The 16,619-nt window shown below is 37.0% G+C and overlaps 2 protein-coding genes across 2 annotated transcripts; both read left to right on the top strand.

The window, feature by feature from the left end:
- The first annotated feature begins 1,908 nt into the window (after positions 1-1,908).
- Positions 1,909-6,384, top strand: spinb (spindlin b). The gene is made up of 5 exons (XM_051668552.1): positions 1,909-2,334; positions 3,921-4,007; positions 4,102-4,153; positions 4,418-4,911; positions 5,714-6,384. The coding sequence occupies exons 2-5, from the start codon at positions 3,953-3,955 to the stop codon at positions 5,905-5,907; spliced, it is 795 nt and encodes a 264-aa protein (XP_051524512.1). The 5' UTR covers positions 1,909-2,334; positions 3,921-3,952; the 3' UTR covers positions 5,908-6,384.
- Positions 6,385-8,051: 1,667 nt separating this feature from the next.
- On the top strand, positions 8,052-14,908 carry csgalnact1b (chondroitin sulfate N-acetylgalactosaminyltransferase 1b). Its single transcript, XM_051668520.1, has 8 exons — positions 8,052-8,098; positions 10,835-11,646; positions 12,551-12,767; positions 12,849-12,950; positions 13,139-13,317; positions 13,540-13,628; positions 14,218-14,299; positions 14,388-14,908. The coding sequence occupies exons 2-8, from the start codon at positions 11,031-11,033 to the stop codon at positions 14,666-14,668; spliced, it is 1,566 nt and encodes a 521-aa protein (XP_051524480.1). The 5' UTR covers positions 8,052-8,098; positions 10,835-11,030; the 3' UTR covers positions 14,669-14,908.
- The last annotated feature ends 1,711 nt before the right edge of the window (positions 14,909-16,619 follow it).

The following is a 16,619-nucleotide window of genomic DNA, read 5'->3' as shown; positions in this document are numbered from 1 at the left end:
TTAACAAAATACATATCTCTAGTGTCAAATTTCCAGCATGCAACATATAATTTTATCAGAATGTTTCCCCAAGCATTTGATTCTTCTAAAATATCCAACATTACTTATAAATATCACTTATATAGTCACAGAAGTCGTTTGGGACTGGGATTAAACTGGTCGGGCAGTATGCTTTTGATTTATTAAAAGAACTGGTTCACACAAATCAATCGTTTGAGAATCGAATGCACTGGGCACGTTTGATTCACTAAAAAGATCCGGCTCATATGAATCAATCGTTTGGGAATCGGAATGCACTGGGCACATTTGATTCACTAAAAAGATCCGGCTCATAAGAATCAGTCGTTTGGGAATCGGAATGCACTGGGCACGTGTGATTCACTAAAATATCCGGCTCATAGGAATCAGTTGTTTGGGAATCGGAATGCACTGGGCACATTTGATTCACTAAAAAGATCCGGCTCATAAGAATCAATCGTTTGGGGATCGGAATGCACTGGGCACGTTTGATTCACTAAAAAGATCCGGCTCATATGAATCAGTCGTTTGGGAATCGGAATGCACTGGGCACGTTTGATTCACTAAAAAGATCCGGCTCATAGGAATCAATCGTTTGGGAATCGGAATGCACTGGGCACGTTTGATTCACTAAAAAGATCCGGCTCATAGGAATCAATCGTTTGGGAATCGGAATGCACTTGGCACGTTTGATTCACTAAAAAGATCCGGCTCATAGGAATCAATCGTTTGGGAATCGGAATGCACTGGGCACGTGTGATTCACTAAAAAGATCCGGCTCATAGGAATCAGTCGTTTGGGAATCGGAATGCACTGGGCACGTGTGATTCACTAAAAAGATCCGGCTCATAGGAATCAGTCGTTTGGGAATCGGAATGCACTGGGCACGTTTGATTCACTAAAAAGATCCGGCTCATAGGAATCAGTCGTTTGGGAATCGGAATGCACTGGGCACGTTTGATTCACTCAAAAGATCCGGCTCATAAGAATCAATCATTTTGGGGGGCTGGGTATCTCAGCGAGTATTGACGCTGACTTCCACACCTAGAGTCCTGAGTTCAAATCCAGGGTGTGCTGAGTGACTCCAGCCAAGTCTCCTAAGCAACCAAATTGGCCCAGTTGCTAGGGAGGGTAGAGTCACATGGGGTAACCTCCTCGTGGTCACAATTAGTGGTTCTCAAATCAAATCACTTTTATTGTCACACAACCATATACACAAGTGCAATAGTGTGTGAAATTCTTGGGTGCAGTTACGAGCAATATAGTAGTCATGACAATGATGAAACATATACCAATTTATAATAAACATCAGATTTACACAACACAATTTACATATCTAATATACACATAATTACGCAACACAATAATAATACAATGTATTATTAAATGCGGAGGCAACTGAGACTTGTCCTCCACCGCCCGGATTGAGGTGAGTAACCGCACAACCACAAGGACCAACTAAGCATTCCAAATTGGGAGAAAAAGGGGATAAAAAAAATTTAATTATAGAATCAGTCGTTTGGGAACCGGAATGCACTGGGCACGTTTGATTCACTAAAAAGATCCGGCTCATATGAATCAGTCGTTTGGGAACCGGAATGCACTGGGCACGTTTGATTCACTAAAAAGATCCGGCTCATAAGAATCATTCATTTGGGAATCTGAATGCACTGGGCAAGTTTGATTCACTAAAAACATCTGGCTCATAAGAATCAATTATTTGGGAATCGGAATGCAGTGGGCACGTTTGATTCACTAAAAAGATCCGGCTCATATGAATCAATCGTTCTAGAATTATTCCTGCAGGTGGCGCTAAAGGTGGGTGACATACTATGATCTAAAGCACATTTACTTGGTTTAATGGCTGTTCTTACGGAGAAGTACATTTTAGGGCATTTTTTATTTGTTCAGAATATAGGGACTCGTTAACGTGTGTCTTTTGTTATCAAATCTACAACAGTCCTGACTCCTGTCATTTATTTTAATAAGATCAATTTATATTTTAATACGAAATATGAAAGCTTAACCAGTCACATATCGATAAAGGTATTTATTTATTTTTTTATTCCTTTGACTAATCAGAGCACACGAGTGAAATTAACTAGAATTAATGCTGTTTACAAATGAATGAGGCGCGCTCACGTTTACGTTGGTCTACTTTGCGCGTCCCCGCGCTGGGCAGAAATACGCTCTCGAGGGATACTGGCTTCGGATTTATTAGTTTGACCGTTTATTATATTTGTAATAAGTCAAGTTAAGATTAAACACCAATGGAGTTTGGAGCAACTACACACAGATGAGAAACGGAGGCGTGAGGTTTGTGTTTGTGTGTTGTTGTTTGTTACGGGGGACACGTGGTCTAGCAGTCAGTAGCACACAAGCACACAGAGAGTTTAAATGTAAACATAACACTCAAGTTAACTTACACTTCACACTTAAAGATCTATGAGCAAAAACATCTTTCAGTGTCGATGGAGTTTCTGAAATGTTCTAGAAAACACTTTGTTTTTGTCTCAAAATCTAGTGTAATCTAGTAGCCTATAAGCTGTTTATTTAGAAAGCACTTTTGGGCATCAGAGGCATTTGCAGAATTGTTGAGCATTTAAATAATATATGTCATTGTGTTGTGTTCTGTGAATGCCCTCACCCCTACAGAAGAGTGTCAGATGGCATATTTATCACAATTGGACATTCAGTGGGTGAAATGGGCCACTACATGGTCTGTGAATGATATCTAACAAACATGCGTGTAAATGTTGATTAATTTATGAATATGTTAAATGTTTAAAATATATATACATTTTCCCCAAATCTTCGCATAAGTGGACATGTTATGCTATACACTATAATCACAAAATAAAGGAAAACATAAATAAATCAGAAGAGTTACACACTTATAATAACTCCCACATAATTTTGCTGAATTGCTAATGTAATTTCTGGTGTGTGACGTCATTTCATAACATCGATCTTCAATTAGCCTAATGACATAATGGGGTGGATTCCAGTTTCAATAGTTAAAGGAATATTCTGGGTTCAATACAAATTAATCTCAATCCACAGCATTTGTGGCATAATGTTGATTACCACAAAAATTAATTTCGACTAGTTCCTCCTTTTCTTTAAAAAAGCACAAATGTGTGTTCCAGTGAGACACTTACAATGGAAGTCAATGGGGCCAATTTTTGGAGGGTTTAAAGACAGAAATGTGAAGCTTATAATTTCAGAAAAGCACTTACATTATTATTTGAGCTGTAAGGTCATTTAAATTGTCATTTTAGGGTTTAGACCGTCACATCGTCATGGCAACAAAGTTGTAAAATTGTCTATATCTTTCCACAGATGTGGTTAGTAAGTGATTTTATGACAGTAAAATCATGTTAACACACATATTGTTTATGTCTTGTGTCTATACTTTTGAAACAGTGAGTATTTTAATGTTTACAGATTGACCCCATTGACTTCCATATTCCTTTAAGTTTAATTGTTTGGGGAAAATGTAGAAATCCAATGATGTAGCACTTGTTTTTGCCAAATGTGATTGACATGCAGCTGTGACGAAATGACGCTATTGATTTTTTTTTTTTAAATAAATATTAAACAATTGAGAAATTATTGAAAATTTCAGTTATTTAAAATTGGACTTTTAGGCCCCCAGCAGTGTGTAACATGCCTATTGAAATTATAAACATAAACATTATAAATACCACAATTTGTACTGGGGAATTGTAGAAGTGACCCATCTGACTTGACTATTTACGTGGCACCCCAAGCCACTTCAAAGTCCAAAAATTATAGTAGCGGTATGGTACATGTTGGCACTTTTTTTGGTAGTGTATAATGCCCAGAGAAGCAGTCTAGGTAGGCAGCTTTTAAGTTGTAACAACTATGTCTGCAAACAGGACGATCATCAGAGTTTGATTAGATTTGTGGGATGGAGTCTTCATATAGAAACCGCTCCAGTTCACATCGCTCCAAAGACACCAGAGGTGAAACAGATCTGTGTGATTACCAAATTAACCAGAATTATTAACAAGTAAACCACTGTTCAACCTGTTATTTATTTGTGCTCTTGTGTTTCAGTCCATGGTGTGTCAAGTGGCTGCTCTATAGTGAAGAAAAAGAGCTCGCACAAGTGAGTAAAGTTTATTTTTATTCCAACCAAATACAAGTTTACAGTGGGATGAAATGTCATTTCACCAGGTCTGCAGGTTAGATTTTAGGCTAGACAATAAACAGTGCTGTTTTCCAGAATTGGTACTCATGACATGTTTTCAATGTCTCTTTCTGTTTTAAAGTTTTGTAGATGTTACCAATCATTTGTAAGCTGTAATCTTTCTAGAATGAGCAAAAGAAACCTACTTTACTCTTCACGAAGACATCTCTTTTATCTTAACAGGCACAAACGCTGGCACGGAGCGGATCACAGCGATCATGTTGGATCTCCTCAAGAAAGCATCGTGGGTTGTCAAATCCAGCACAAGTGGAAAGAATACAGCTACAGTCCAGTTTCAAAGTGGACGGGGACGGTGCTAGTGCAAATCCAAGTGAACCCTTCTCTGTACCTTATCAAGTATGATGGCATTGACTGCGTCTATTGCCTCGAGATTTTCAAAGACAAGAGAGTTGAAAACCTGGAGATTTTACCCACGAAGATTGCCCCGTTTCGAGTGAGTGACAGTCGTCTGGCGGACAGGCTGCTGGGCCGGGCGGTGGGACATCTGTTTGAAACGGAAGACGGGTCGAAGGACGAGTGGAGGGGTTTGGTTCTCTCTAGAGCTCCCAGTATGCCCACATGGTTCTTCATCACATATGAGAAGGACCCAATACTGTACATGTACCAGCTGTTGGAGGATTATAAAGAAGGCGACCTGCGGATTCTGCCAGATTCAGGTCGGTGAACTCAGTGGTCACTCTGTAGAGTAGATCAGGGGTAATTGTAACATTGTTTGTTAAAAGAAACATTTAAATGTTTCAAAAGTAGGTGTACCATTAAACTATTTGCTAACAGAAGTTTGAATGTTAACAATAGTTTGGATATTAACCAGCATGTCCCATAAGAGCAGACCAATAAATAATATTGTTGCTTTAATACTTATTTATGTTACTTGTACAGCAAATGAACAATAAAAGGTTCATTTACCAAAAGGAATAATTGTAATTAGTAAATCAATAGTTAAACTTAAAGTTGAGTCTGAACTGTTAAAGGGATAGTTCACCCATAAATGACGATTCTCTCATCATTTACTCACTCTCATGCCATCCTAGATGTGTATGACTTTCTTTCTTCTGATGAATACAGATGAAGATTTTTAGAAGAATATTTCAGCTCTGTAGGTCCATACAATGCAAGTGAATGGTGACCAGAAACTCAGAGCTCCAAAAAGCACATAAAGGCAGCATAAAAGTAACCCATACTACTCCAGTGGTTTAATCCATGTCTTCAGAAGTGATATGATAGGTGTGGGTGAGAAACAGATCAATATTTAAGTCCTTTTTTACTATAAATCTCCACTTTCACTTTCACATTCTGCTTTTGTATTTGGCCATTCGCATTCTTCCTGCATATCACCACCTACTGGTTGGGGCTGGTTAAAGATGGAGATTTATAGTAAAAAAAGGACATAAATATTGATCTGTTGTTTGAAGGTTTGAACATTCATTATTATAGTAAATGCCTTCCATGTTTCATCAGATGATCCAGCAGTGTTGTCAGAGCCGGGCAAAGCGTTCGACTCGCTGGTGGGCAAACAGGTGGAGTGTTTGAATAAAGAAAACACACAGAAGATGGGCACCATTATCCAACAGGTTCACGCAAAACCGTCTGTTTACTTCATCAAGTTTGATGACGACTATCACATCTACGTCTATGACATGGTCGGATCATAAGTTTGTGGAATATTCAGTCTTTATTTTCAGTGTTTTACAGTCAGTTTCTGTGATTACTTTTTTTTTAATCTTTTGTTATTACAAGAAGTATGTTGTTCACAAATGTACTTTATATGTAAAGGCTCTGATGCGTCAAGTGTTTGATTCATCAGGTTCCTCTTCTCTCTTGAACTACTGTATGTGGAACACATGACCAAACATTGATGTGTTTGAAAATACATAACGCTGGTCTGATTAAGGGCATGTGTGTTGGCTCCTTCTGAGTTTTCATCTTTAGACACATGCTGAACTTAAAACGCTGGTTGGGAGTTTTTGTTCCACGTGTCATGAATGGACAGTTTAACTGGGATCAGTTGGAGTCTCATTTTCTTGTGTTGTTCATTTCAAAAACATGTTGTTACCTTAGAGTTTATCATCTCTTCAACATTAAAGTTCTTGCACTGTAAATAATATCTCAGTCTCTTCTGAGATCATTCTGAAAAGAGACAAACTGTTAAATGCATTACTAAAAAAAATATTTTTCTTTAACATTCGTTGTGTTCCACTTTTTACATACATCACATCATTTAGCAGACACTTAGCTTAAGTGACTTACCAATGAGGAACATCAAAGCAATTTGTCATACAAGTGCAACAATGTCTCAATATCTGTCATGTTTCAAGAGTAAGCTAGAGATGTACAAAAGCATCAGCAGAAGAATAAATGCAGAGAAAACTGGTTTATTTTTACAACTTGTTTGCAAATTTATAGAAAGCACTTATTTTCCCAGCAGATAACTTGATGAATTGCATGCACCTGTTGATCAAAGCAGTCTCATATATGAAGACATTTCCTGTTGGATGAAAGAATATCAGCTCAGTCTAGCAAAGCCGGAGCTTCTCGTTGTCCCAGCAATACAACATGACTTCACCATTGGGGCCTGGGGAGCTCAGTGAGTAAAAACGCTGACTACTGCACCTGGAGTCGTGAGTTCTAGTGAGTGACTCCAGTCAGGTCTCCTGAGCAACCAAACTGGCACGGTTGCTATGGAGGGTAGAGTCACATGGGGTAACCTCCTCGTGGTCGCTATAATGTGGTTCGCCCTCGGTGGGGTGTGTGGATGCCACGGAGAATAGCGTGAAGCCTCCACACGCACTACGTCTCCGCAGTAACGCGCTCAACAAGTCACGTGATAAGATGCGCGGATTGACGGTCTCAGACGCGGAGGCAACTGAGATTCATCCTCCACCACCCGGATTGAGGCAAGTCACTACACCACCACGGGGACTTAGAGCGCATTGGGAATTGGGCATTCCAAATTGGGGAGAACAAAAAAACATGACTTCACCATTCAGCTGGAATCGTCAACGATTACACCATCCATTAAAGCCAGAAACATTGGGGTAGTGTTCTCAAAGACACCCCGATTCTGCAGATTAACACTGTACAACATTAGGGAGATCAAACCTTTCCTATTTGAGCATGCTACACAACTCCTTGTCCAGGCTCTTGTTATATCGAGACTGGACTACTGCAATGCTCCCTCCTCTAACCGAACAGCCGTCTCTCTTGCAACTTTCAAGAGACATTTTAAGACGCATCTCTTTCGTGAGCACTCGACTCAATCATGCCAACAATCTCACGGTCTTCTCTGCTTGTACTTCTCTGAGCAGTTCTGAAATGCAAACTGTATTGCAGCACTTCTCATATCATTGACTGACTAAGATGAATCGCTTATGGTTTATTCAGCATTTGTGAGTTGCTTTGGATTAAAGTGTCTGCTACATGAATAAAGAATGATTAATTAAAGGTAGTTAAAGCACTGTTTGTATGTCGCTCTGGATAAATTAGCTAAATACCAGAAATGCCAGGGACAATACCTGGCAGACACATCCAGTACTTATAAAAAGACATTTAAGTTAGATTTCTCAAGTTTTGTGAATTGAGCTCTAGTTTCTCACCCTTCCAAAACAACTCCGCTTTCATAGTTGATGTGGGAGGAGTCGTGTGGAGCACAACAGAGCATCCAGTGAGCAGAACTCTTGAGTTTCCCCTGAAACCCCAGAGAGAAATACAGAGGAGCCGTTCACAAAACCTCCTACAGGTAATCTGCAAACATGCTGGGGAGGCTGTCACCATGAGGGTACACATTTAAATACAGCTGGTGCTTATAAGATCAATCTTTATCTTAAGTGAGGAATCAAGAACACGGTAAGTAGACATTTGGTTTTTTTGCTATAAGGGGGAATGCGTTTTAAGTGACAAATGATCTGAAGAGGATATGATGGGTTATTGTGCTCTTGATCCATATAGTATGTTTTACAGTCATTTTGCAATTTTGGTGGAAAGTTGCAGTCAGTGTAACAATTTCTAAAGGTTAATTCATCTTTGGGTTTATGTCCAACAACGAGTTTTATCCTGGTTAAATAAAGGTTACTAAACAACTAACTGAAGGTTCAAAGTTTTGCAAACTGACAATGGAAAAAAAACCCCATCTTAAAATATTAAAGCATGCAATATACAGAAAATAACCTGTGTGTATTAGGGCAGCCACATGTGTAAATATTACGTGTTTGTTGGTTTTCAGCGCAAGTGTGTCTTAATTAGTTGGGCAGAAAGTGACTTCAGTAAACGCTGATTAAATCAGTACTAAATTAAAGAACTAAAATAAATAGTTCACTTAAAATGATTAACTTATGGTAAATTAGTTGCACCAACTTAATGAAACTTATATTTTAAAGTTATTTTTACATGTAAATCTACTGTTAGTTCAATGAACTTGCATTCTCGGGGTTAGTTGACCATAACTTTTGAGAATTCTTGATGCATGAATAAATTAATAGTCTTAAGATATCTTGACTTCCATTAAATGGTGTTTGTTAGCTCCACTAGATTACCAGTTACTTGAGCAAACTTATCAAAAGGATTAAAAATCACAGTGACTTCCCCAAACATTAGTCTGTAAGTCTAGAAACTTCAAAGTAAACACTAATCACCCTGATGGAGACAAAGTCTAATTTAAAAAATTCCAAACAATTATTCACATGCCTTCATAAGTTATATAAATACACACACACACACACACAAAAATAATAATTAAAAAAAATACACATAAATTCAAGTGCAAAGAATTGTTTTCCCCCCTAGCCACTATCACAGAGGACAAATCAAAAAATTTTAATTTCCTAATATTTACTTATTTACTTATTTTTCATGTCTGTGGGAGCTCTGGCTTTAGATTTACAACAGTAAACATAACCCTCAAGTTCTGTTCATACTGGGCTAAAGCTTCATGGTCAAAATTGACCGAAACAGTCTTCGTGTATCACCTTTTTTTTTTTTTTTTTTTTACCCAGTACATATAACAAATGTTTTTGACACATTTTCTGTCATACCTCTTAACTAACCTCTTGCATAGCTATTATCACATTTATTTATTTTTTTATTTTCATTTTGGTGGACTTTATGGATTTAGACCTAAATGAGCTCAAATCACACCATTCAATTGTTCTATAAAATTAGCCATTTTTCTTACCTTCAGTAAAAAGCAAACTCGAATTTATATGAAAAGGCTTCTATGAGTCATGCATTATGGTAATCTGCTGCTGCTGGAAGAAAAAAAACAAAAACAAAAAAAAACCATGATAATTTAATTGCAATTACAAGTATAGCCTATAGGTGGCTTCAGTGTTCCCCTTATTGTTTCCTGGTCTCTATAACTCAATGCCTTAACTTAATTTCTAGATATTATCACAAGTTATGCATCTGGATATATGCAGTATTTAGACATTATAAAAGAGTACTATTTCTCAAGGTTAAGCTATTTTTTATTTGTTTTGCAATGGAACAAAAAGATACAATGATTATTTTTTTTCTTAAAGATTAAACTTTCCCTACAGTGGGATCTGACATGTCAAGACATTTTTATTTGTATAGCGCTTTACACAACACGTATCATTTCAAAGCAGCTTTACAGGAAATCATGCATTAACAGAAAATGAAAGTGTAATATCTATAAAGTCTTAGAGTCATCATTGTGTAGTTTGATTTAATATGATTGTAAATTGTGTATAAAAATAATTTAGAAACCCAGTGAGCAATCTGAAGGTGACTGTGGGAAGGAACACAAAACTCCATAAGATGTTGATTAATGGAGAAAAATAACCTTGAGAGAAACCAGACTCACTGTGGGGGCCAGTTCCCCTCTGACTAACATCATGAATATAATGACAATATTAGTTATTTATGTGCAGTACAAGTCATGGGTTAAAATGAGTAAACTAAGTAAGTGTTAAGGGTCAGTGTTTAACAGATTTTATATGAACTGTAAGATTAATGACTAATGTCTTTGAAGTTCATCCTGGATTAACTGCAGAAGTTCACATAGATGCATTGTTCTTTGTTAGTTGGCTGATGAAGGCTTTTGTTGGCAATTAATTTATAATCTATGTATTCCATTATAAGAGTGTAGTCCATCAATAGATAAAGGTGATGCAGTCAGAGATCAGTGAGGTGCATCACAGTTCAACCTGCAGGTCATTTCGGTGAGGTTCAGTGGGGTCCATCCTAAATCCAAGGTTCAGGCAGTGGCATATGAAGTATCTGATGTCTTACAATTGGAGCTGGAATCAGTTCATCCTCTGTGAAGTCCGGAGACATGTAGTGAACCATAAGACATGTAGTGAGTGTGTGTGCGTGTGTATGTATGCTCTGTTTTCTGGCTATGTCACAATCTCACCAAATCATTAGATTTTTTTAATAAGTAATTCATTTTTTTGTACTTCAAATCAACTTTTAAAATATAGATTGTCTGATCAAATGAATTTTTTCAAAGTCAGCCAGATTTAATAATTGTTGATGGATCAATTTGTCTGTTAGTGCATTAATTTATCAATCATTGAATAAATGTATAATAAAATCATGACACCTGTTTGTTTTTGATTTCAGGTAAAGCCTTTAGAAAACGCTGGAGTCTCAGACACTTTTTGGCATCAAGAATCCGGAACCAAATTTATGGAGGAAATAACATGATGTTGAAAGAGTTTTTATTGGAATCAGTCTGCATTATCTGACCAAACTTGTGGCTCGTTAGTTACAAAGCAATCGTACAATTTCACCCACTGTTGTCCTGTTGCAGTCAGTCATGCTGAAGAGATGGTTTCTCGTCTTGACACACAGCAGGCGTGTTATTCTTGTGTTGATGTTCTGCTGTGTGTTGCTCCTCTATTGTCTGGCCTGCAGAACACACAACCAAAGACCTCAACACCAAACCTGGCCAGGACACACGGTGGCTGGAAAGACATACAAGGTTTTACTGCAACATCATGAGGAGCAGTATCTTCAGTACACCAACAACCTAACCAAACGAATCTCCCAGCTGAAGAAAGAGCTGCAGGAGCGGAGCAGACAGCTGCAGAGGTCTGTGGAACAAGCTGCCATCATATTCCCGCTGGATCATGGGGACAAAAGCCCTTCAGAGCTGGAGGAGTTTCTGCAGAAACAGCTCCAACGTTCAGAGGTCCACACAGGTGAACGGGTGCCGAATGAGTTTGCTGTTCTGCCATTTGAAAGTTTCACCCTTCACAGAGTGTATCAGTTGGAGATGGGCCTCACACAACACCCAGTGGAAAGACCGTTCCGTCCAGACCGCAGGAATGAGCTGAACGGAGCATTAGAAGCTGCGTTACATGTGCTGAATGAACCGCAGGTTGGAGACACACAGCGCAGAAGGATTTACTCACCTAAAGATTTCTTGGAGGGTGAGAGATCTCGATAAGCAATGATGATTTCCTTAAGGGAGCACTTTTGTAAAATGACAGAGCTGTCAAACGTTAAAATAATTCATGATTTTTTTTTATACAATAATAACACGACATACCGATTATCTAATTAATAACTGCATATCAATATTTGCTGAGAAAGCCCCTCAAATAAAGGTAAGTAAATAAATAATACAAACAAATAATTCGAAATATAATAAGATATTCAGATTGAAATATATTGCATTATTGTGGCAGACGAGTAGCTAAAGCACAGATTAGACAATACAAAATGGGTCATTATCTTGTTTGTTTTATTCCCATATTGCACAGATAGCAATTTTATTTTGCATTTGAGTTAATCAATCTGTCCTGATCTCACAGGACGCGTTCTTGCATTCTGTCTGCGCTATTTTTAGCTGTTGGTCTATGTATGTTTGCGTCAGATGGACGCTTTTTGAGAGTCTCTATGGTTTTCAGCGTCATAAACGCTGCATTTTTAGGATGCTCTGTTAACTTAAAATTAGTTGAAACTTTGAAAAGTGCATCTTGAGATCTCTGCATTATGTTGTGCTTTGTCCAGCTGTCATGAACGCATCCTGTGTGAGCGGTTCTCATTTTGTGGCAGCGCTGCTTGTGAGGTTTGGTGACACACGCTGACTGCCCCCTGCTGATGTGGCTCGTAAAAACAGCAACTTGAATTGCTCCGATGGTTTAGGAAAATACATACTATTTTAATTATGGAATTTGCATACAGATGAGGGGGGCATGATTAAATGTGTTAATTTATATATAATTAAATCACACTAAATTAACGAATTAAATTGACAGCACTAAAAAAAATAAAAATAGGAAGAATTTGTTAGGAAAGACCAACTAAAATGTAATTTCTCTTTTGCGACAGGAATCTTTCGCACAGAAAAAGACAAAGGAACGATATATGATCTTGCATTCCGAGAAAACAGCGTTCCAGACTTCAGAAGACTCGTTTTCTTCCGTCCATTTGCACCACTGATGAAAGTTAAGGATGAATTAGTTGACACGTCCAAAATCCTTATAAACATAATTGTACCACTGACCAAGAGAGTGGACACATTCAGGCAATTTATGCAGAATTTCAGGTAAAACTGAATCTCAAACATTTGTTTTTAAATGTGAACTAATTAAATAATTAAGTTTAATTTCCTCTTCTTGTGTCTCAGTGAAGCTGGCATTCGTCAGGATGGAAGAACGCATCTTACCGTGGTTTTTTTTGGGTCAGAAAAGCTGGATGAAGTGAAAGGAATTCTGGACTTAATATCAAGGTAGAAAAGACACTTTTAGGAAATAAAATATGTATTGTAAATACCAAGCAAACTCACACTTTACTGCATTGTGGTTGATTGTCATGCATTTACAGTATGGCATCTAATAAATATTTTAGACATAACTGAGAGGTGAATGAGTCATTCTTTGTTTACTTTCGTTATGAAAATTTGCTGATGCTCTACAGGAGGTTGAACTACAAGAACATCACTCTGATTCATCTACATGAAGAGTTCTCCAGAGCTCGAGGGCTGGAGGTCGGTGTTCGAGGGTGGAAGCACAGCAATGTTCTCCTCTTCTTCTGTGATGTGAATGTTCGATTTACTGCAGAGTTCCTAAAATCCTGCCGAATGAATGCAGAACCAGGTCTGGAGAGAATTAAAAATAAAAGATTTAAAGATTTAAAAAAGCATTTGACTGACTTCATGATCAAGTGATAATGAATATTCATACAGTAAGGTCACCATTGAAAATGCTTCTGTTTTGGACCACTTAAGAGTTATTTCAAATGTCAAAAAGTTGCACATTTGACCAGAATTCACACTTTAATGCATATGCTGCCACTGAAGCATATTTGTGTTTCAATAGGTAAAAAAGTGTTTTATCCAGTGATGTTCAGTCAGTATAATCCAGAGGTCCTCTATGGTCACAGTATTCCTCGTGTTGAAGAACAGCTGGTAAGATGCGTTTAATTCATTGTTATAAGTAATATACACTCAAAGAAATAAGTCTTTGCATGAATGCAGTTCAATCATGGACAGTGGTTTCACATGTTTGAAATTAGTTTTCTTGAATTAAAATTATCATGTAATTTCAACTTAATTACTTCAAGTAGAGGGAACCTAACTGAATCAAGTAAACCCAACAAAATAAAATGTAACTCTTTTAGTGATACACTAAATCCTAGCATGCTAAATACATTCTGGTGGAAAATAATAAGTGATAAATTAAAACATTTTATACTCCCTGTCGATTCTCTTGCAATGCATGCTGGGAACTAGAAATCTCCTGCCCAGTTTCAGTTAATCAAACAAAAAACATTCATGTTGTCACAACGCATATGGATTAAGTAAAGATGACAAGATGCTTTTTTAGTTAAATCAACTCAGTTAATTCAAGTCACCTTGGTTACATTAACTTCCTGAGTAATATGAACATGGGAATATTGAGTAAAACTGTCAATAGTGAATTTCTTTGTGTAACTTTTTTTTTTAAGATGTTGGAGATGTCATGTCATTTCTCATGAAAAATGCCTCTCATCTGCAGGTGATCAGAAAAGATTTTGGATTCTGGAAAGATTATGATTTCAGGATGACGTGTCTGTACAGATCAGATTTCATAAACATCGGTAATGAAATTAAACGTTGTTTTATTGCTCATGGCAAGCTTTTGTTTGAGTCCGTCTCATTATGTCTGTTCTTCTGTGTTTCTGTAAGGTGGATTTGATCTGACAAAGGATCGTGCTACAGATGACGTACATCTCTACAGGAAGTTCCTTCACAGCGGTCTGCTGGTGGTGCGCGCTCCGTCACGTGGGCTGTTTCACATGTGGCATGAGATACTCTGTCCTGAGCATTTATCTGCTGAAACATTTAAATTGTGTTTGCAGTCTAAAGCCATGAATGAAGCGCCTCACAGTCATCTGAGCAAACTGCTCTTCCAGCAACACATCAACAATCAAATGCACAAATACAACAAACACAACGTAAAGCCATGAGGAACAATTTTATACACTTCTACTATTGTCTGAAAACAAACACTTTAACACTTTCGCATAGTTACCCACAGGACTTTAAAGTCACAAAATGTGAGTGATCTTTGTTAATTCATTGTTTGTTTGAGGCTAACCATAAAATCGCCCGCTCATGGAGTAATGAATTAAGTTCTGGTGTTTCTCAATGGATTAAAGAGAATGAGCTTGAGTCCCGCTTTAGAAAACACTACTTATTTTATGATAAACATGACATGATTTGTTCAATTAGGAAAGGTCTTTTAATTCTTATGATAATTTTATTTTATTTTTTTGTATTTACTTAATAAAAATTATCTTATTTTATTTTGATTTAATTTGGTTGTATTTCAAATCTAATTTGCTGTCTATTCTCTCAGATCTAAAAAAAAAAAAAAAAAAAAAATGCATGGTATATCTCTTGTAGGACCAGTATTGAAATGTTTGTGAGGTTTTTTTTTCCCATTACAATTGAGAGCATTGTACACCTTTTCTTTGACTGTATTAAAAAAATGTTCTGGTGTCATTTGGAAATTTTTCTTCGGTGGAATAGGTACTGATGTACATTTAAGGAAAAAGGATGTTTTATATACGTATTATAGCAAAGTTGAATATACCATGGTATATTATAAATGTATTGATAATTTATGTGAAATTATTTATTCATAATGTAAATGGTCATCGTGTAAACCAAATTTTGCACATTTAAAAAATAGGCCAAAACATAAATAGCTCATTATTTTAATACATTGACAGGAGTCAAAAACCTGTTGAACCTTTATATTATACACTTTGCTTGTGTTATATTAAAGAGCCTTCTAACACACACACACTCACTCAAGTACAGAACTGAAGTTGCGGGAATTACCCATAAGCCCTTGCACTTTAAGAATAACCAGATGTGTGTGACTTTCTTCAACAACACAAATGAAGATTTTTAGAAGAATATTTCAGCTCTGTAGGTCCATACAATGCAAGTGAATGAGTGCCAAAATTTTAAAGCTCCAAAAAGCACATAAGGGCAACATAAAAGTAATCCATATGACTCCAGTGGTTTAATCCATGTCTTCTGAAGCAATACGATAGGTGTGAGTGAGAAACAGATCAATATTTAAGTCCTTTTTTACTATAAATCTCCACTTTCACTTTCACATTCTTCTTCTTGTGTTTTTGGTGATTCACATTCTTCATGCATATTGCCCCTTACTGGGCAGGGAGAAGATTTTCAATAAAAAAAAGCACCTAAATATTGATCTGTTTATCACTCACACCTGTTATATCACTTCTGAAGACATGGATTAAACACTGGGGTCATATGTATTACTTTTATATTGCCATTATGTGGATTTTGAGCTTTAAAATGTTGGCACCCATTCACTTGCTGTCATGAATGGTTGCTGAGAGGAGACGTAGGATCTAAGTACAGGCTTTAATAATAATAATAATAATAATAATAATAAAAGCCTGACAGTCAAAACAACAAACAAGAACTGACAAGGGAATGCAAAAACTAGAGGGTATATATATACACAAACAAGAGCTAATGAGTGAATGGAAAACAGGTGAGAACAATCAGGAACAGACGGCAGTGATGAGTGCAGTGCATGATGGGAAACGTAGTCCGGGGGAAACACTTCAAAATAAGAGTCCTAGGAAACACGAGGGAGACAGACTGTGACACTTGCATTGTATGGACCTACAGAGCTGAAATATTCTTCTAAAATCTTCATTTGTGTTCTGCAGAAGAAAGAAAGTCATACACATCTGGGATGGCATGAGGGTGAGTAAATGATAACAGAATTATCATTTTTGGGTGAAATATCCCTTTAAGCATGTTTGTTTGGCCAAAAGAACTTGCCTGACCTCAGATATTATTTTCTTAATAGTCAAGTGAATTAAGTAGAAACAGTGGTATAAATGTTAATTATAAAACAATTTG

The sequence above is a fragment of the Myxocyprinus asiaticus genome, chromosome 33 (assembly GCF_019703515.2).
Source record: "Myxocyprinus asiaticus isolate MX2 ecotype Aquarium Trade chromosome 33, UBuf_Myxa_2, whole genome shotgun sequence".
Classification (NCBI taxonomy): Eukaryota; Metazoa; Chordata; class Actinopteri; order Cypriniformes; family Catostomidae; genus Myxocyprinus; species Myxocyprinus asiaticus.
The sequence above is the reverse complement of the archived record's forward strand: the minus strand, read 5'-3'. Positions and strand labels throughout refer to the sequence as shown.

What these genes read in the sequence shown, in the direction of transcription:
- spinb (XM_051668552.1), top strand. Translation starts at nt 3,953, where the DNA reads ATGGAGTCTTCATATAGAAACCGCTCCAGTTCACATCGCTCCAAAGAC. An exon ending in AAGAAAAAGAGCTCGCACAA is followed by an intron (nt 4,154 to 4,417) that starts GTGAGTAAAGTT and finishes TTATCTTAACAG; the next exon opens with GCACAAACGCTGGCACGGAG. An exon ending in GCGGATTCTGCCAGATTCAG is followed by an intron (nt 4,912 to 5,713) that starts GTCGGTGAACTC and finishes ATGTTTCATCAG; the next exon opens with ATGATCCAGCAGTGTTGTCA.
- csgalnact1b (XM_051668520.1), top strand. Translation starts at nt 11,031, where the DNA reads ATGCTGAAGAGATGGTTTCTCGTCTTGACACACAGCAGGCGTGTTATT. An exon ending in CAATTTATGCAGAATTTCAG is followed by an intron (nt 12,768 to 12,848) that starts GTAAAACTGAAT and finishes CTTGTGTCTCAG; the next exon opens with TGAAGCTGGCATTCGTCAGG. An exon ending in CTCGTGTTGAAGAACAGCTG is followed by an intron (nt 13,629 to 14,217) that starts GTAAGATGCGTT and finishes TCTCATCTGCAG; the next exon opens with GTGATCAGAAAAGATTTTGG.